The 21,642-nt window shown below is 42.6% G+C and overlaps 1 protein-coding gene across 1 annotated transcript in view; it reads right to left on the bottom strand.

Moving 5' to 3' along the window:
• LOC142959344 (uncharacterized) overlaps nt 1-20,358 on the bottom strand; it is a 42,868-nt gene extending 22,510 nt beyond the window's left edge. Inside the window, exons 1-2 of the mRNA XM_076100597.1 lie at nt 20,200-20,358; nt 15,196-15,525 (exon numbers count right to left, since the gene is read on the bottom strand). Of these exons, the coding sequence (XP_075956712.1) occupies nt 15,196-15,525; nt 20,200-20,358 (489 nt within the window). The remainder of the gene's footprint in view (nt 1-15,195; nt 15,526-20,199) is intronic.
• Between the last annotated feature and the right edge of the window lie 1,284 nt (nt 20,359-21,642).

Below are 21,642 nucleotides of genomic sequence, written 5' to 3' on the forward strand. Positions count from 1 at the left end.
CAAAGGGGCCCACAGAGGGGTGCATGGGGAAAAGATCAAGCCAGAGACCGGACCGATGACCACACCCATTCTGATTGAGGCAATGACAGTGGTGCGGACGGTACATGTGAGGGGGAGACAGCTGCCTGCCTGCTGAGACGAGATGATCAGAGAAGTAACACACACACACACACTGCACTAACCGCACCAACATACACACCCACACAAGAGCAACAGAATGCCACACGCACTTATGCGAAATTCTCTGACAACTCCTTTAAAGAAATGCCTTCCACCATTCTCTGTAAACGGAAGAATATATCTTTTCTTGTAGACTTAGGGGCTACTCATTTATATTTTCCAAATCAAAATATGAGTGGCAGATATGTGTATTCTCAAGGGGCATCGGGTTTAACTGTAACTGAGAAATTTACTTTTCATATGACAAAGTGTGCACACTGACCATACAGACCCTACTGACCCAACCGACCCAACCATTTAGATCAGTTGTCTAGGAGGCCTACATATGTAAGTTGAAGCAGTCTTGTATTACGTACATGCAGACTCCGCTTGTCTTTGGCTCATCTTGGGTGTAACTTTCTGTATGTGTATAAATGACATGTCCAGTGATCACTCGAAGAAGCCTTCCCTCAGTGCACTGAAATACATGTCTGTGGAAACTGCTCTCCTTGCTTGCTTCTCTCAAGACTCTGTTCATTGACATAGATTGAAAAACTCTAACTTTTCTTCCGATGGATCATAGAAATTTTCCACCACACTATACTGCAACAGATGAGGAGATGGGAGGAAAAGTGACTGTACAGAAGGAGAAAATGACTGAGAAGAGGGGTAGAAAGACAAATTATGTCGGGCGTATGTAAAGAAAAAGGTCAAAGAAAGGTAGAGGAGAAATGCAACTGTGGCGGCTGTGGAGCAGTAACGATTCGTGAGACTGCTGGAGTTTGTCAGATTTTCAGAAATGAAGAACAAATAGGTCGGAGGAAGGTGCAACAAAAGATGGCGGGATACAAGAGAGTTCACAAAAGAAACGAGAGGTGATACGATTAAAAAAAAAAAAAGGTTGAAGGGGAAGAACACCCACATACACACACACAGCAGTCATGGAGCTAATGAGATGTGCTGGGTTGCAAAGGGCTCGCAGCCGCTTCATTAAGGCCGGCAGACAGCAGGTATACCCACAGATGGACGAGCTGGAGTCATTACAACTCTCACCTGAAGCAGTGTTTAGTATTCATGATTTACATCTTTATACTGTGAGATGCTGCAGTCCATTGTAAACACATTAGTTCTACAGAATCAGAGGTTTAAGAAGTATTCAGATACTTTAAAGTATCACGTGCTTTATGTATCAGAAGTAAAAGACTTTACTGTTGTAGCTGTTTTAACCACTTCATAAACAGTCGGATAAGGAAGTCCAGTGGTTCCCTCCACTGAGTCAAAACATAAATCTGAGGGGTCGTGAAATGATTAATGTGGAACAAGAAAAAATGATATTCTAGTAGACAAATTTGCATTCATTTGTCAAATTTTTTTTGGAAATGTTTAATTTTACCTCTTTGGGCCTCAAACAATTAAATAAATGAATCAGAACTATTTAGAGCGAAAACATCTCTTTGGTAGAACTGATAACATCTCTTACATCTAAACTGTGAGGGACCCACCTAGTCAATACTTTATGGTACAGGGTAACAATACACTGGTTAAATCCTTAAACGAGTCGGCCTATTATGCCGATTAAGCATTTAGCACCATGTCAATCTCTAAATAGATCAAAATCGATACAGCAAAACCAGAGATATTGTCTATATTATTCCACAGCTTCCTCTTCCCTGTGCCTCCATTACCCACAATGCAAAATTGCAAACTATCCTCTTTCTAACTCCACACGCCCCAGATTTTTCTTTACATTTTCAAACTTGTAGTCTTCAGCTCGACACTGCGTAAAATGCTGCTCGAGTCTGAGCGATGTTTTTATTTTTTATGATGAACCACTACAACAAAATGCACACGCAGCATTACCTCACCGGTGGCCTGCTCACAGACCTCTTTGCCTTATCATCTTTCCAATCGCCCTCCCTCTTCCCTCACCCTTCATTTCATCCACTGTATGCGCCTCTCCCTCTTACTCACAACCAAGTGTTATGGCAGGTTAAGACCTGTGGGAAGTCCAGAGCCTCTTGCTTTTCTTTTGTTCTCTCTCATTCAGACCTCCCTCACACCCTCACCTCTGCACTCACAAGTGCACACAGCCAGGTAAGTTATCATACTGTCATTAAAACAGGAAGGGTGTATCCATGGTAAGCCCTGTTGCTGAGATTGGTGGTTCTGTATGGCAGCCCGGAGGGATCAAACTAACCATGGTTACCAAGTTAAAATCACAACAACAACCGCTGATAAGACTCGGAATATGTGAGTAAAAAGATGAGGAGAATCACCCACAATAAACCATTCCTGACAACCTTTTTCCAGAACACTCTCACATTCACACGGACAGCAGAGCAATTTGTTTTGCAATCACAAAGTCTGTGACGTCAGAGAGACCTGTGGCCATTAGAGGCAAAGTGGACATGCACAGAGAGGAACATTTAAACAGTAAACATCACTAAGCTGATAACATCATTGATGGAGGGATATTTTTTACCTCAGTCTGACTCAAACAAAATCGCAGTGTTATTTGGGCCATTTGTGGAGATAATGGCCAAAGTGATGACAGCAGGGAAATGACATCATGGGAATGTACGTACTGTATGCACGTGTGTGTGTGTGTGTGTGTGGTCCAGCAGGGGACAAAAGTCCTTCTAAAAACATGTATTATTATGTCTTCTTTTCCTGATAACGTATGATTTGAATTTTACAATGACTTGCCCCCGTGAAATTAAAACGAAAAACCTTTTTAACATTGAGAATGAATGACTCTGGTTATTCATTCAGGGCCACTAACAACAGGGCCAGTTGTTCACACTTTTTATATCACCAACCTTAATCACGATAGCATCAGAGCCCTCTTCTTTCATTATTGTTTCCAAATGAAAATTATTTATCGACCATTTCAGTGGCCAGAATACAGAAGACAATTTGACTTTTCATAGCAGGAACAGCGCAGGTGGAACCAATAACATTACCGATGTGCTCTGTTCCAGCAATTAAGGCAATGCAATGCAGACATGTATAATTAGTTAATTAGTTACACCTGTGTTTGACACATCCAAAAGGGTTCCAGCGGAACAGTATCCAACGTGATTTTCACTCACTGAGAAGATGGAAAGAGGACATTGGATTCAACTCTGGTGCAGTTATAGCTTGTTTGACTATTTAATGGAGAAATATACAGTCTAGTATCCTGTTTAAACGCTGCACATTCTCTCTAATAACTGTTTACAGTTATATGTAATACCGTGTGAGACTTTATGTTTTCAATCTGTCCAAATATTGATTTGTAAAACAAATTATCAGATAATCAGACTAGTAATCAGATACCAGTTTTGTGTTTAGAAGAACACGACTGTAGCAAATGAGAAAGTATCTTTGAGTGTAAGTGGATACTTTTTTAATGCACTTTTTGGGCTGTTTCCTTTTCCCTCCATCTAAACTGTTTCCACTCAGAGGGCTCTTGCACAGAAACAACCACATTTTTGATCAGTTCTCACTCTGATTGGTGCCAGTCATGACATGTGCAGATGGTCTGTGCCTGCCACGGCTGGAGAGAACAGGGATTTCGCAAGAAACAGTACATCAAAACAAGAGTTAGTCCTGATGATGACTCGTCCCCCCCCTGGCTGTCTGGTCGTCTGTCCCTGTCCCTTCGCCTCCAGCCTCACATTAGTCCAACAGCAGTAAAGCTCTGGATTAGATGCTAATTCAAACCACTGTGTAGACATTTGTGATGGCATGTCAAATTCTATTTAATGAAGGTTTATAAACTTCCACCACTGCCTCTGTCACTCTTCCAGTTTCTCAGCCTGACTCCTTACTCTCTAGCCCTCCCCCCCCACCCCCTATAGGTGCCCCTCTCTCCCCCCTGCCATCCCTCCATCTCTCCCTCTCACAGACATGGGCAGGGTAGGATATCCCGACAAAGCCAGGCTGTACAAACACAGCTCTACGACAGGAAGAGCGAGAGAGGAATTTCCCCTCAGAGCTCACACACTAATGCATACACACACACATACGCAACTCAGACACACACAGGCATCCAATATTATCTGGCTAGATTGCTAATCTTTATTTTTCCATATGCCACAATGCTTTGATTGAGACTTGAAAATATTAGTCTACATACTACAATGGAGATTGTGGTCGACAACGTGTGCCATTTATCATTTTAGACAACAGGCTTTGGTGCTTTAATCATTTAAAGTTAGCTACCAGCTATGGAGGCCAGACACTGAATGGGTAACACTCACTTTTTGGGATTTGTAGGTTTCCTGTTTCTTGGAAAGACATGTATAATTCTTTACAAACATTTATGGTCTCCACCAATTTCTGAGAGAAATATCTGACTCTTTAGTTGCTAAATGCTGCTCTATGTTCACCAGCTAGCTGCTAACTCTGCCTATCTGCTGTTTGAAGCCGAGCAGGTAGTGACCAGTGGTTTTTAGAGCTTCATTTATTTATTTATTCTTTTAAAACAGCCGGTAAGAGTGAAACAAAACAGTGAAGTTGCAGCCAGACAGCTGAACAATGAGTTGAAACTCACAAAGCTTCATGAAGCCAAGAGGAGCTACAGATTCAAGGGATAAACCTCTCTACGAACTGCCCCTTTCACATAATACAATATTTTCACATTGTCATTTCATACACTGTTATAATAAAAATAGCAATTATAACCACATTAAAAGATAATTAAATATTCATTCATTTATTTTGGAGACTCTTTGCTGTTATTGAATGTGTTGAATTGTAAGCTTGTGTTTCATGTTCAGCTTACCTGCAGTGCAGGTAATTTACTAGAATTAAGTGACTGGAAGTGTACCAATTAAACACGGCCTCTATTTTCCCTATAATTAAACTTCTTTAAACTTCTTTGGAAATGATTACATTATGTTAAAATGTATTATGCTAAATTCGGTTTATCTAAGTTACATATATTTTAGCTCACTTTAATTTTTAATCGTTTTCCTTTCTTTTCTGTCTTGTTCTTTAACATTTTTCCATCCCATATTTTCACCAGACAACATTTGCACTATTTCCAATTCCCCTCATGCATTAATGATAATGAGAAGTGCCCATCTACGTCCAGAGCCGTGATTAGTTCAGGGTGGGAGATGCTGTTTTAAATTAAAAGTTTTAATTCATGTTATCAACTCACAGTGAGGAAATAAAAAGCTTCCCTCTTGTTGTTGTTTTTACAAACCGGAGTTTAAAGTTTTAACACTATTATGTTATTATAAATACTTAATTATTATTTAGCTGTATTTTTGACGTGTCTGATAATCTTATATGTATTTTCGCCATAGCTAATTAAACAGCATAAATCCTAATATATAATCAACTGCCACACACTACGCTCATCTCTGCAGGTCCAAACTCAGAGGCATCAAGTAAAGTCTACATACAGTAATTAAACAAATGCACTTAAGCCTTTGTGTACATATAAAACATCAGTGCAGCGCCATAGAAATCTTACATGCATACACGTACAGACAGACAGGAAACTAAACGACTATATATATATATATATATATATATATAATACTTGCTGTGTAGCTGAAGGAGAAAATAAAATTAACAGCAAATTAAAACAACTTTTAATATTCATAATCTGCAGGTGAGCACTGGTCGACTTTGTGCATCTGGCAACTCTCACTCTAGCGTCAGAAAGCTCAAGTAATTACAGACTCGCACATTTACAAACAAAAGACAACTCACATGAATGAACACACACACACACACACACACACACACAAACATGCAAACGGTTGTCATGGCAGCAGCTGTGCCTGAGCCCGATTGGACGGCTGACACCTCACCTGCACAGCAAATTAGTGGTGGAGGTAACCACAGTAACAATGCCATTACTATTCCAGTGGCAAAGCTCATACCGTAGATATAAAACCATGTCGTCAGTTTCATGTTGTGATAGAATGCTGCAAACATTCTACTAAAGAATAAAATAAAATGTTATCTGGACACTGAGGCAGTCAGACTCATGATTAAAGCAGCCTTGTGTCAAACATGATTATTGTGTTATTGATCGATTCCTTGCTTACAATAATACAGAAGAAAAATCATTCTCTTTGTATCAAGGAGTGTCCAACACACAGGAGAGCGAGACAGACGTGACTTCAGGGTGGATCATTTGTGAATTCACAAAGTCTCTGCGGGTATTATCCATCTTCCTGCCCTCAGGTAAAAAACACACACACACACACACACGAGATGTGGACTCAGACCCCCGGTGTGCAGCCGTCCACCCCACCCTGCTCCCATGACCCCGTCCCTATAATTAAATGTCTCTGTTCTCGTATTCTTGACGTCTCCTTTGTTTTTCTTTCATTCTGGACATAATTAGCGGCCCCCTTTATCGTCCCCTCTTCACCCACCACCAGACACCATCTTCATCATCATCAACTCTCCGTACCCAGTGGTTGAAGAAGTACTCAGATTCTTTAATTAGAATACAATCTTGTAAAAATCTTTCATTACAAGTCAGCGATATCAAAGTATCAAAAGTAAAAAAGTACTCGTTCTACAGTAAAACTTCTCTTGTGACTGTATTATTATACATAACATTGTGAGATTGATGCTTCAATGTGTAAGCAGCATGTTATTGTTGTAGCTGCTGAAGGTGGATCTAGTTTTTACTAGTTAGGTAGTTTAGTCCAGTGGCTCTCAACATTTGGACTTTCCTCATAATCTTCTTTTTTTTGTGAAATATTGGATAATTTGACATCTTTAAGCCATGAACAGTTCCCTGACCTTATTATTGTAACCATGATGATGGTCCCCTAACCTCAACAAAATACTTATTTCAACCCAAAGATCTTTTCATAAGCCACCGAACTTTAACCATAGAGTTGTCACATCATTAAACGTCTTCATAGAGTGCTTAGTTAATGTTAAAGTATAGCTGTCAAGGCTGATAAATATACTGAAGCAAAAAGTACCATATTTCCCAGTAGTGGAGTAGAAGTATAAAGTACCTCAAAATCGTACTTAAGTAAATCACTTAGTTACTTTCCACTACTGTCTGTCCGTCTCTGACTGTCACATTCCTGCAGAGTTAATTGACTTAAAGTAAACTATGCTGTGGAACAACAGAGGCCTCTCAACATGCCCTAATCCTCCATGTCGTCCTGCCCCATCTTCACCCGGTCCTCCCCATCATCTCTCCCCTCCTTTACCTCCTGCTGCTTATGACTCTCTCCCCAGGGTGAGTAAGACGTTATGACAGACACACATCTGCACCCCCGCCCAAAACACCTGTGCCCCACACTGAGACCATCCACTAAACCCTCCCGACTCGCACTTCCTTCTTCGTTACTCAGTCTCTCCTCCACAGCGCATCAACTTTACCCTTTGGCTCATTAATCTCAGCTCTTTACACCATCCCCCCCCCCCCCCCCCCCCGCAGACCAGACCGCTTGCCCTCATCCCCTCCAAACCCCCCTCCTGCCTCTTCTCCGACTTCCGCAGGAAATTACCTTGTCTGGACGCTTCACATCCACGGCTGGACTTTCAGAGAGAGGCATTATGAGAGAGAAAATGGTCTGGGAGTGGTGTGTGTCTGCACAGGATGGTGTGTGTTAACAGTGTGTGTGTGTGTGTGTGTGTGTGTGTGTGTGTGTGTGTGTGTGTGTTTGTGTGCCCGTATTTCTACAGTCTTGAGAAACAAATTGCAGGACTTTTACATTTAAGAGATCTCTATGAAAATGGTCATGTGGTTACTTTTGACCATCTGAGCCAAACTGGGAAATCCAAACCCTACAACACGTCTGATATCTTTCTTTTAAAAAGGAGGCGCATCAATTTTCTATGACAACCTAAACTTGTTGGTCTCAAATTGACGTGAGAGAAATATTAGAGAACAACAGCGGAATGAAAGTTATTTGCATTAAAACACCACTTGGTTGAGATAGGTAGACAGATAAGGGCAACCAACGATTATTTTAATAGTCAATTAATCCATCTGCGTTCTCGGCGACCTGTAAGATTTTATAATAACGAGCAATACATCTTTACGTTTGTCTATCGCCATGGAAACTATTCTCCTTAATTGGGAATCCAGTCACCTACTCTCCATTAAACAATGGCTGAACCTCCTCTCATAAAATATATATTTAGAGTATCTGTCAACATAAGAAAAATGCCTTTTCCGTGATATGTGCTACAGTATTTTGCTACAATAAGGATAATGTATCTCAGTGGACAGGAATGACAGAGCGGAGCTGGAGAGGCATCATGGGACAGGGTTGAAATCATTACTCAGGACTCTGGTCAGAATATGTTTCATGATGTGACGGCTCAGTGAAATGTTTGTGGTTGCTCCTGTCAAGTTTCGGGCAACACGAGAAACCCCGGAGAGAGAGAAGAGGGAGGATCTATGACAGCTATCGTATATCTCTGCCTGCTCTGCGTAATCCACCGGGACGTGATGTGGCCGAACATCACTGGAGGGCAGTGACACGGAGAACAGGGTGTGTGTGGGAGATGTTGGAGGTGGAGGAAGGAGGGTGATGAGATATGACAAGAAGAGAAAGAGATCGATGGCGAAGAAAGTCAACTATTTGCTGTGATTACATCCGTGTGTTTAAAGGATTGTATACCATACATTCAATGACACACAATGACATCCAGAGACTGTAATTTCACTGAGATCATGTAAATCAAGGTACCTCTTCCTCTTTTCTCTCCTAATAAAGAAACTCCCACCCTCAATCCAATTTGCACACAAATGAAATCATTAAAACACGCTTCCCTTGAGACGTTTACCCCCCCCCCCCCCGAGTTATTAACTTATCTCTAAAAAACACAAGCTCCAGATCCCAGAAGAATTAACCTTCTTTGTGTTTTGTGTGTTGCTGGCTGATGAATTCCTGATCTGTGTGTTTGGGGTAGACTAAAAGTGTGTGTGTGAGTGTGTGCGTGTGTGTGAGTGTGTGTATACAAGCCTGCCGGTTTGTGTGTACAAACGATGTGCACAACAGTATCAGCGTACACGCAGGTATGCAAGGCTGCGTAGGAGAGTCAATTAAGGGACAAAAGAGAGGAGAGCTCAAACGACAGGAGGAGAAAGAGTGAAAGAGAGACTCTGGAAAGAAAGAAAGCTCCAACTATTCTCCTCTCCTTTCGTTTCCCTTCACTGACTTCCTCCTGTTCGGCTCCCACACAGCAGGAATGCAAAGGTTACACATGTGTGTGAAAGAGTGTGTGTGTGTGTGTCTGATATGATCGGGTCTCTTCTGATCAGTTTCAGTGATGGAAGGTAACTAAATACATTAACTCAAGTACTATATTGAACTGATATATTGTGTTTTTTTTACTCCATTTACCAGACAACTAGGCCTACTGGTTACTTTTATGTTAAGATTCAACATTTAAAGTTTAGTTTTAACATTTTGGGAAAAATGCTTATTTGCCTTCTTGCAGAGCGTTAGATGAAAAGATTGAAACCTCTCTCTTGTCTGTATGCTTAATATGAAGCTACAGGCAGCAGGCGGTTAGCTTAGCTTAGCATTAAGACTGGAAACAGGGTGAAACATCTAGCCTGGCTCTGTGCAAAGGCAACCCAATCCACCTACTTGCTCATCTAATCAGTAACTCAACACATTATATATCATTTGTTTAACCTCAATAAAAAGGATAGAGACGACAATTGGCTATGTGCCGGACTATTTATTGTCTCTGCATTTGTTTCACCTATATAGGGCTGTTTATGAGATGTTATCAGCTCCACCAAAGAGAGAATTTCCTTTTAAACATCTTAGATGATGAAATCTAAACAGCCAAATTAAAGTGGCAATCTCAAAGATTTTCATTTAAAAAAATGTCTGTTAAGTCATTATCAAACGCTAAAGGAGGTAACACAATGGTGATTGAGCCTATGGACCACTGATGAAAGTATTGCAATGATTATATATTTGTAGTATTACGAAGCGGGTGTCTGTGGCAAAGTTACTGCTAATTCAAACCGAACATGTTGCTGATAATACTTCTGGACTTTTACTTAAGTGGGATTTTTATTGTAGGACCTTTTCTATTTATATTTCTTAAGAAACACAGGGAAAGCAGAATAACAGGAGAGCAGACAGACACTGATGGGAAGAAGACTCACAGCAGCTACACCTGAACCTATTTGCATGATGGCCGCACTTTGCATGTTGAACTCAGAGCTCTGCGTCAAGAAGCTGCCTGACAAAAATTTCTGAAAAACAGTGAAGTAGTTGCAATGAAAACTGTCCACATTAAGCTGAAGTAAATTCAACATTGAGGACGACTTTTGTATATGATATGTGACTTAAACACTCGGCCACCTGAGCCTCTTTAAATTCTAAATAGATAACAGCACGTAGCACCAACATCACATCTTAGAAATAAGAATCTTGTCAAAAAATATTTTGGCTTAATTTTTGGCTTAAAACTTTGCGTGTGGATAGCAAACATCAGAACAAAATGATGAATCTATTGACTGTATTTCTCTTCTTCATGATGAATCAGCATTCGGCTCAGAATGTGATAACACAAATATATAAGACTCATATCTATGCAAACGCACAAGATACATCTAATGACACGGGACAATTGACACACACACACACACACACAGAAATTAGCGCGCACACTCTCAGCCCAATGTGAGTCTCTCGCAGCAACAGTCAGCTATGGCCTCTGGCAGTGAAGCTGACCATGAATGAGTTTTAAAACTTGACATGAGGATTATAAACGGTGGGAACTTCACTCCATTCGTTTCACGTTAACAGTAATTCTATAGCATCTATATCATATTGTCATTTGTCACAGGTCCTTTTAACAAAAGAGCAGGCCTTAACCAGAGCTTGATGAACTACTTCTGAGGGACAAAAGGTCAGGAAACATCAGATTTAGTTCCCACAATGTCTGGTAAGCAGTTGTCATGTGCAGAATCTAGACGTATAGACTGACAAATAAGCACCACCTGGTCATTAGTTTTGCACTGTGTACCTGCCAGCTTACCTTCTCTTTAACTTTCCATTCATCCTCCTGACAAACACTTTTGTCAGATAAACAAACTGAGCACTCTCTCTTGGCAGTTCGCTCTGTTCCCCACGTCATCCAAACAGATTGAACAGTAAAACCAGCAGCAGAGAGAGGGCTGAAAGGAATGACTTTGCATTTATGAACTTTTCCCGTCTCAGCGGAGGCGCAGCAGCTAAAACATCCCAGACCTCTGAGTGTCTGTGATTCTATCGCTGTGGCCAAAATGAAGATACGACCCTCTGTGTATCTGTAAGATCGCTGATAGGAGGCAAAGCAACATCTGGACGAGGTAAACAGCAGAGACATTTCATCAAATCCTCTGTCATAGTTCCTCGACAAAATTAATTCTTAGTCAGCTAACACTCGATTAGTCGATTCCACAAAGAATCACACAATAACACCACTTTACATCTTGTGTTTACCAGAGAAGTGTTCGTCAGTTTCTTGGAAATAAGTAATGAAAACCAACTGATCGACTGAAGGGATCTTAGTCGACCAAGATCAAAACGACCGATTTGTCGACTAGTCGCCTAAGAGGCGGCATCTTTAGTGACGTATCTGTAAAATGCATCCACTCAACGATTAATGCTACTCTCATGTCTGCATATAAAGGAGACTACGGAGCAGGGGCTGGGAGGTGGTTAGCTTAGCTTAGCATTAGTTAGCCAGCCTCAATCAAATGATGACAGGCGTATTTTTAAACTCTGGACAGAGCTTGGCTAGCTGTTTACTGCTGTGTTGGCTAACCGGCTGCTAGCTCTCGCTTCACGCTGTTGCACAGACATGAGAGCGATGCCAATCATCTCATCTAACTCTCAGCAACAAAACAAAGAAGCGCATTACCCAAAAATATCAAACTAGTCTTTTAATACAGTCTTTAAGAGGCTGCTGAGGGTGATTTGATGTTTGGACTTGTTCTGTCCACAGTTCGAGAAAACCTTTGCAGGTTTAAAAAGGGACTTTTTACACTTTTTGAGGGCAGAGAAAATCTACTGGGAGATTCTGAGTAAGCATTATAAATCATCATAGCCTACATACACACTATTTAATGTAAAGTATTCTTACACAAACATATTAGTGCCATTAGCTGTCCATATATATTACTGTGGTCATTTACTGCCGTTGCTTCAGACAGGGCAGTGGGTCTTTTGTTTGGTGTATTAAGACTGTACATGAGACTCACATGATAGAGATAAACAGAGAGAACCAGTTGTTTACAGTAACTGGCTGGTAAAAAAGTGAGACATCAGTAACCAGAGCCATCACAGCACAGACTTACAGCAGCCTAACAGGGATAAAACCTCCCCTGAAACCTTGATGACATTATACGCAAAACAAACACAACGAATTACAACTTTGCTCACATTCACAGACACACAAATGGGACTGCGCACATTTCCCTGAAGAGATTAGTGGGAGAAAGAACGAGTGAGGGAGGGCAGGGGACAGAAAGAGCTCACCTTTCCTCATAATGACTACGCTCACCTGTTCATCCCCTCACCTGGGGCAGGGGGATCACCCTCCCTCCCTCCCTCCCTACCTCCCTCCACCTCTCAGAGATGGCCATGCGGATAAAGGGAGTCTTTCAGCCCAAAATGCACGCTGCCACTGTGTGTCCCCGCTCTCTCTCTCTTTCTCTCTCTATGTCCCCCCCCCCCCCCACTGCAGCCCAGCCCTGAAACTGATCCAGGTAGACTTTCTGATGGAGAACTTTCTCACACTCCTTTACCTGCCAATCACACACCTCCCCAACATACAGGAGAAACCGTGTGGCGCACACACGCAGTATGCATGATGCACACACACTGAAGCGCACACAGAAGCAAACTGTACACAGATAAGGGAAGATAATTGGCTCTGGGACAGAGAGTCTCACAGGTAAATGGGCTGATACTAATCGAGAAGAAGAAACAAGCCAACTGTGTGTTACATTCTCGTGTGTGTGTGTGTGTGTGTGTGTGTGTGTGTGTGTGTGTGTGTGTGTGTGCGTGTGCGTGTGCTCATGTCAGCGTGGATACATCAGGAGTGTATGTGTGTGTCGTGCTGAAGCTTCACTTGGGTTTTGTGCAATATTACAAACATTATTACAGCACAATATGAATCGTACCAGAGCCACAAGGCCTTTTGTTGCCATTTCTGTTATACTTTCATTATGAGAAAGAAGTCAACCATGCTGAGAGCGATCAAAGGCTAAAAGAAAGGAAAGACTGCAGGAGGAAATACTAAGAAGCAAACAAAACCTCTGCAATCCTCAGAAAAATTGTGGCTCACTCCTTCTTGTCCCTGCCAAGTCGCTTTAAAGGGATTCCCCTCTAACTCTAGTTTTATTGATGAACAAGCATTAATTGCAGAAATAAAGAGTGCAGTAAAGAAGCCACTATAATTGGTGATGATGGAGGGATGGACTGATGGATTATTAGACTTTAGGAGCTCTGCCATACGACAATATTTGTGTTACTGCTTCTAACTTTCCTTGTAAAGATTTCAGGGATCAAAACAAACAAAACAAGGTGAAATGATCGTATATATACAGTATATTAAGACTGCACCTTATTTTCTTTACCCTTTATTTTCAGGGTTTGGTATGTAAAACGTCAGAAAATAGTTAAAGCTAGTTGATGTCTTCAAATTGTTTGTTTTGTCCAATCAACAGTCAAAACCCCCAAAGAGGTTCAGTTTAGTATAATAAAAAAACGATTTAGTGACTATCAAAATAGTTAATCGACTAATGGTTTCAGCTCTAATGCATAACAATGGGCTTGAATTATATATAAATAACAGTAAAACTACCGTAAAAAGCATGGTTTAAGAGGCACTGCATTATTGAAGGAGGAGGAGGAGGGTATCAATATTTAATTTTTTAAATATCACTATTATCCTCACCGGTATTTTGCAACACTCCTAATACGGGCTATCAAACACTGTTTTGTTAAAACATGAGGTTTTTGTTAGCTTCTTCCTGAATTTATTTGGAGAAAAACCTAAAGAAAAGAGAGAGAGATGGAGGGCAGGAGGAGGAGAGAAAGGCGGATTGAATGATCGATTATCTCGGCCACACTCGATTACTGGGGGTGCTAATGGAAGATTAATTGGTCTGCTCTTTAATGAGGACACAAGATGAAGCAGCAAGCAGTTTAATCGAGACGATTGTTCGATACGCCCTGGAGGACCGAAAGGTTTTGAGTGCAGAAAGTTCAGGATAGACGGAGGAAAGAAGGGAGAAAGAGGACAGAAATATCCAGAGGAAGAAACAGATACGACTCTGAGAAGATCAAGGGATGAGAAACCGTACTGCACAGATAAATAAAATGAGATTCTGTAATATTGTGGATATGTGAATGATTTGTAGAGATCTAAAGACGTGAAAATGCCGTTTTTCACGGCACAGTTGTGCTTTAAGCTAAATGCTAACATCACAAACCATGATCACACGTTGATGCTAACAGGCACAATTGTTTCCATGTCCACCATCTCAGTTTAGCGTGTTAGCATGCTGACATTCGCCAATTAACACTAAATACAAAGTACAGCTGAGGCTGATGGGAATGTGATCAGTTTTGCAGGTGAACTATTGGTCCAAACAACAGCTGTGTGAAATAGCACCACTGCTTTATCTACATTAAGATCAATATTTGATTTCAGGAAATTGTATTTATTCTTTGTGGAGGTGGTGGTCTTCTTTTTAGGCAAGTTGGCCCACCTCTGCTATAATTTGAGCCACAATTTGGTTGTCACTGTATGAATCAAGGCAATCATGAATGAATGATTTCTGAAATTTGACTTTCTATTAGCAGGCAGTCCAATGTGACAGATGCTGTGATATACCATACACATTTAAAATAACTTCCAGTACTCTCACCCGTACCCAGAGGAAGGACAGAAGAGGTGTAAAAGCATGCGAGTCTGAACTCTGAGTGTCATTGTTATTCAACTCTAGCTTCACTTTGAGTGTATTGTACTTGAAGCGTAGCCTGTTCCCTTGGTAACCATACCGATAACCAGCACTGCCCCTGTACTTACTGGCCACGCGTATTTGAAGGGAATGACAATCTGTCCATTAGACCCATCCTCGCCTCCTCCTCCTCCATCGTGTCCTCGGTGGTAGAGCGACTGGGAGTTTCCACCCAGGATCCCCGTGCTGCCCAACCCGAAGATGCAGGCTCCGGTTGGGATGACCCGGGCCTGGTACTCCTTGAGGCAGGCCTTGAAGAAAGTGTCACATTGGTCCCTGGCAGAGCAGCGCTGCCTGCCGCTGGCCTGCAGGTCGCAGCAGTCTCCACTCTGCAGAAGTCCGAGGGGGTTCTCGAAGTAATGGATCTGAAGCTCGAACATCCCGACTGCAGACACAACCTGAGTCCAGAGAGACGAGGAGCAGAGAGGAGGGGAGAGAGTTACATTAATATATGATCTGTTGTTAAACAAAGGCAGTGCATGGAAACACAAGCAATTACAATATGCAAGTTCTCACGGATGCAAAATCAACAAACGTCAACAGCTGAAATTTAAGGGTAAGTTTAGGTTCTCTGAAAATGCCGGGACATTTTAAAGATGGCTGCCTCGATGGTAGAGGAGAGTTTAGAGTGTGGGTTTGGTGGTGTGGGTTTTAATGTGCTGGTTTTGCTGTCTAGGAAAGTTGTAGATACTAATTAAGCTTCAGAAATGGACAGAAAGCATTTAAGAAAGACAGATGAAAGAAGTCTTTAGTGAGAAATGAAAGCGAGTGGAACAGAAGCTAATTTGAAACTGGACGGGATTTCAAGTCTCTGTAGAACAGAACGTTTCAAGGAATAGAGCGTCACATTGGGAAAACGCTCATGAGCTTTCTTACCGAGAGTTAGATGTGAAGATGTGACTTTCAGCAGTGATTACAGAATAATCAAGATATATCCAGCAAATAACCTCCTGTACAACCATAAATCAACGTTCAGTTTACAGACTAATAAATCAAGATATTACGTGTAAATGAATAAGCTTTAGAGGTGCTACTAAGCACCTCTAACCGGGATCACTTAGACAGATCCAGGCTAGCTGGTTCCCTCTTTCCAGTCTTTGTGCTACACTAAGCTAAAGGCTATTGGCTGTAGCTATATATTTACTGTACATGCATGAGAGTGGTATCAAACTCTTAACTTAGTCTCCACAAGAAATAAAATGTTAAGCTTTTCCTCTAACTTTTGGTGTTTAGTAATACATAGAGGCTGTTTGTTGCTGAGGTATTGCTGCTCATCAGAAGTAATTGTAGACCACCGTAAGGACACACAAACCTTTAGTTGCAGTGGTCTCGTGCAACAACCAGGACACTAAATCCCATTTTTGGCCACAAAACTTCAAATGGTGGTTTGGCAACTTCTATGCAGAACCACCCGTTTTTTTCCACAATGACACAAAAATCAGCAACGTTATTAATGACAGATGCATGGGACCAAACACTGTAAACCGAGAAAAGAACCACAATCCCCTTACACTCAATTTAGACATCTTGTCGTCCATTCGGTAAAAATAGAAAACAGGAATTTCACCTGATAAAAACATCATAATAAAATACCTCAATTCATAAAGTGTTTGAGAGCAGATTTTCATGTTTCCTGCAATGTGCTGTCTCACTACTTCTGGGAATCTGCAGCAGCCTGCATGTCTGCTCTGTATCATGTGTTTATCAGTATATGTAACAAGACAACAGTCGTCAGACAAGTGAGTGAGAGAGAGAAAATAAATGAGCACATGACTTTGATTCACACAACTCTGCTTGACCTTTAAAAGAGGAATAAATCTAACTTTTCCATTCAAATCATGCAGAGACACACTGCCAAACCATTTATCTCTCAACTTCATTGTCTTTCTTTTTCGTTCACTTCACCTGTGTGTCACCACCACTCCCTTATTTCTCACTCTCTCTTCCCAGGAGAGGAAGACACTGAGGGGGGGAGGGGGATTCCTCCTCCTCCTCCTTCCGTCTTTCTCTATCTGGGAACGAGCTGTAACCCTCCTGTCATTTCTCTTTCTGTGGTTAGCAACTCTTTTCTGCATTGTTGCCATGCTCCTTTTCATCTGCCTCCCTTTCTTTTCTCTGTGTTCCCTCCCTGTTTAAAGATGGGTGGAGGGGACACACACACACACACACACACACACACTAGAGTTAACAAGACCCCCTGGGAGTCTCAGAGCATTGGGGTCAGGTTTGTGCGTGCATGTGTGTGTGTATGTATGTGTGTGTGTGTGTGTGTGTGTGTGTCACTGTAGCAGAATTAAGCTTTGGCTTCTTCCAACAATTGCAAATACAAAAAAAATGAAGCCACTGTTATCTCAGTTTGCCATGCAACCTCAAGTGATGAATAAATCTGAATAATTCACAGCCCTTTCCGGCATCCTTGCACAATCATTGAGCTTAATTATTGCTCATTAAGTCCAGGAATTAGAGTCATGTATCCCCAGCGGTGTTGTACGCTTCATCGTGGACAGAAATCACTACAACCAACAAGCTCTCATGTGTCCGCCGCCCGACATAGAGCCAGAATCTCAGTCACCCCATTGTGTTTGGTTTGTGTGTCCCTCTCATGCCCCTGAGCCGAGAGGGGTTGAGGGGGTGAGGTGGGAGGGGTCAGGGGCATGGGGGTGGGGGGGGGGGACTGGTCTACATCAAAAGGCTTGTGGAGATACAGTGGCGCTCATCACTCTACATCCTCCTTTCTTCCTCTCCTCCTCTCGCTGCCCGAGCCATTCCCTGCATACCAGCGTTTCAGCGCTGGGACTCACCAGAGAGAGACAGACAGAGAGAGACAGACAGAGAGAGGGAGAGAGGGAGAGAGACAGACAGACAGAGAAAGGGAGAGAGAGACAAAGCCGAGTCTCTGCAGGGGAGCGTTGAGCAGTTCAAGGATCACTACATACACAACTCAGAGTAGCTCACAAACAAATCCTCTCCATCTAAACACGTTCACGGGTCACTTGCTGAACTCTGTTTCACTGTAAAAGGCAGACGAGACCGTTAGAAAGTAGCAGTTTGAATGCAGGTCTAAAGGAAAAGTGCTTTCAAAAATATTTTTGTGTATACTTTAAATGTCAATGAGCTGAAACAATGACTTTATTAATCTATTATTTGATCAACAGAAAATGTATGGGAAACAATTTTGATAATCAATTAATAATTTAAGTAATTTTACATTGAATGTGGGGAAAATGTCTGTGTCAGCCTCTAAAATGCCAAGAGTGAATGTTTTTCTTTGTCTTAACAAACGGATTATCTTTTGTTTTAGAATTATCGTTCAGACAAAATGAGCTTTTTATAGAAGTTATACCTTTGACTTGTCTCAGCATTTTATTTTCTGACATTTTATGGACAGAATGATTGAAAGTATCTGGCATATTAATTGATAATAAAAATATTGGCAGCTGAGCTTCTCAACACCTCAGCACATCTCATCATGTCCTGAGGGATTTCCAGTTAGAACAACAGGTTTCCTCAGTATTCAAATCACTTGCTTATAAAGACAAATACAAGCTCTGTTGTATGTGAAACTGTTTATGCTCCTGATGCGTGACACATTTGAGAGAAAGCTGATGATAAAGTGTAGACTAACCAAATTTAACCTTTTGAATCTGACAAACTGAAACTCACGTTGTCACAGTATCCCCAAGGCTCCCGCTGTGCTGCAGTTTGAGCCTTGGTGATAATAAACCTGGACAACAGACATCACGCTGGACAGTCAATAAGCTTCACTCTGTAAGCAGGTCTGAGTGTGTCCTCGTGAACATGATCTCCTGTCTCCTGCATTGATAAACAGTCCCCGGCAGCAGCAGAGGATTGTGTGTGTTTCTCACTGCAGTGCGGTCAGAGAATGGAGGGAGTGGAGTGTGTTGTTCCTCAGCTGTGAGGAGGTTGCAGAGGTGCAGAGAGAGAGACACGCAGAGCTGCCCGAACGTTCAACATTCACACGCCCCGGAGTTTATTCGGCTGTGGCCCCGGGCTCCACACACACCCAAGACACAGATGCTGAATGTAAGCTTAAGTGTTTAGAAAAAAAACATGCACACACACACACACACACACAAACACACACACAAACACAGCACATGCACACGTTGGAGCACCTCTGGGCCTGTTCTTGCTACTGTTGGATCCTGTCATACATCACAGGCATCCTGATCAGGCCAGCAGCAGCAGCTGACAGCTCGCAGGGCAAAAAACGGAAAAATGTTTTGTGGGTTTTCGCCTTCGTGCACAATATTATGTTGGCATATCCAAAGCATTTCCATTCTACCAAAAATAATGCCCATAATGCCTTAAGCTAATGCTTGTCTGAATCACTGACAAGTTGCTGCAGTGATTATATGCTGTTTAATAGAACGCACTGTAAAACACAAAAGAAAGTCTACGAGATGTTAAGATCGAGGGGATAGGAAACGATCAAAGTGTGTCTGTATTGCAAATAATGTAAAAAATAAAATAAAAACAGCAGATGCAGCCACTGCAGCTCGTGGACACTGAACCGAGGGTGTGTGGTGCGTAATTAAGGTGTTATTTATCGTCTTCACTGAGGAGCCATCACAGTCCCTCCAAAAAAAGGTCGTATCTAAATAATAACCAATTGTTCCGTTATACATCATGCTTGGTTTGTGTGTTGTCCGCCTCATTATATACTTTTTGTTTACGAACAATGGAGTAATAAACACTGACCTCTATAATACTAAATACAAATGTGATCCTGCTTAAATATTCATATGCCAACACACATTTTTGCAGTGATATTTGCAGCCCACGCTTCTAAAACAGGCTTAGAGTAGTGCTAGTGTTGCGTAGGATAATAGACACCAGCGGGCAGAAACAACAGGTGGGCACAGCGCCATAGGAGCAGAATGAGGGCAGCACAAAGAGGGAAGGAACAGGGTGTGTGCGTGTGCGTGTGTACTCCATTATTGACTGTTTTCACGCAGCTGTGATAATAAATACAGAGTGAACCACATTAAAAGTCAGCTCCGGGGGTTTAAGTACATGCCGCCCGAAATAGCACTTAATCGGTGGCTTACCTGCGGTTGTATCGTGAGCGCGACCAGAAAAATCACAGTCCGCTGCAGGTGGAGGTGTCCCCGGTGTCCGTCACTCCTCGTGCCTGGCCTCGCAGTGATCTTTCCGCTCCCGTTTCTGGGATCGAGCCCAGTTACCCTGTGCGCTCCTGTGCTCTCCATCCCTGCGTCAGGGGATCGGGGACCGTGTTGTGCGCTTTGGCGGTGTGTCCCCCTCCTCCTCCTCCTCCTCCTCCCTCCCTGCGTCCGTCCGTCCGCCCAGCTCTCCTCCTCTCCGGTTCTTAAACCCTGAAACTCACGCAGAGCCACTTCATCGCGTCCAGGTCAGAGAAACCATAACTATCTGTCTCCGCTTGGATTTATCCCCCCTACCCACCCACCGACCTCATAAAACGCACACCTGATCAACCCCTTGCCGCTGTGTCCGGGGTGGATTTCCACTGGGAATGACACACAAACACGCTCCCCTTTGCGCTGTATTCCTCCCACCAACTGCGTTAAGAGGCTTTAAAAGGTCCAATCTGCCGGCTCACTCTTGACTTGAACTCTCATCCAATTGAGCTCACACTCTCTCTTCTTCTTCTTCGGTCTCTCTTCAAGCCTGGTTAACGCACAAAAATACTTTAAAAAACCCCATCTATGTTCGTCCTACTTCGTGATGAGTGCATGAAAGCCGGCACCGAAGTTGCGCCTCTCCAGGGGAATGATTTCACTTTGCGCTTCTCTCATCTAAGCCGGTGGTTGGTCAGTTGTTAACCCGATACGAAGCCCGGCGGCGACAGAGTCAGTGTGGGAAACAATGAGAGGGAGAGAGGGAGAGAGAGAGAGAGAGAGAGAGAGAGAGAGAGAGAGAGCGCATGGAGGGTGTGTCCTGAGGCAGGGAATATCCGTCTTTCAGCTCTTGTCCGGATGGTTCCCAGCGCGCACCAATTCGCGTATCCCTTTCTCTCTCTCTCTACACTTTGCGCAACCTGCGGACCAACCCTCCCAAACTTTTTTCTTCTAAGTATGTCACATGTACACATGGGATTATCCCGAATGCGTTTCAGTTCTCATCTGTGGGTTTACCGTTTCCCCTGTACCTTTTGTGGCACCTCGCTGGTTCGTCTCCTTCGGTTTCAGAGCGCTGCTGTCCCGCGGCTCGCTTCAAAGCGCCGCCGCGCCAATTAACTGCTCGTCACAGTTTTGCTCAGGCTCGGGTGGCCTCTGAACGGGAACGTTTCTAAGGGGGTTTGAAGCTGAAGCCCTCCGTAATTAAAATACCACTCTGCTACGGCATGGTGACACGAAAGTGACAAATATATTGACACAAAACAAACGAAACTGCAGCTTTGGAGAGTTTCTAATGAAGATGATAGTCATTCCGCGCGTGATGGCACACGTGGCACAGGTGCCCATACACGCACCTGCATACTGATTATCATAACCACATTTATGATTAGACTT

This window comes from Anarhichas minor, unplaced genomic scaffold (genome assembly GCF_050575085.1).
Source record: "Anarhichas minor isolate MPS153535 unplaced genomic scaffold, ASM5057508v1 ptg000026l, whole genome shotgun sequence".
NCBI lineage: Eukaryota > Metazoa > Chordata > Actinopteri > Perciformes > Anarhichadidae > Anarhichas > Anarhichas minor.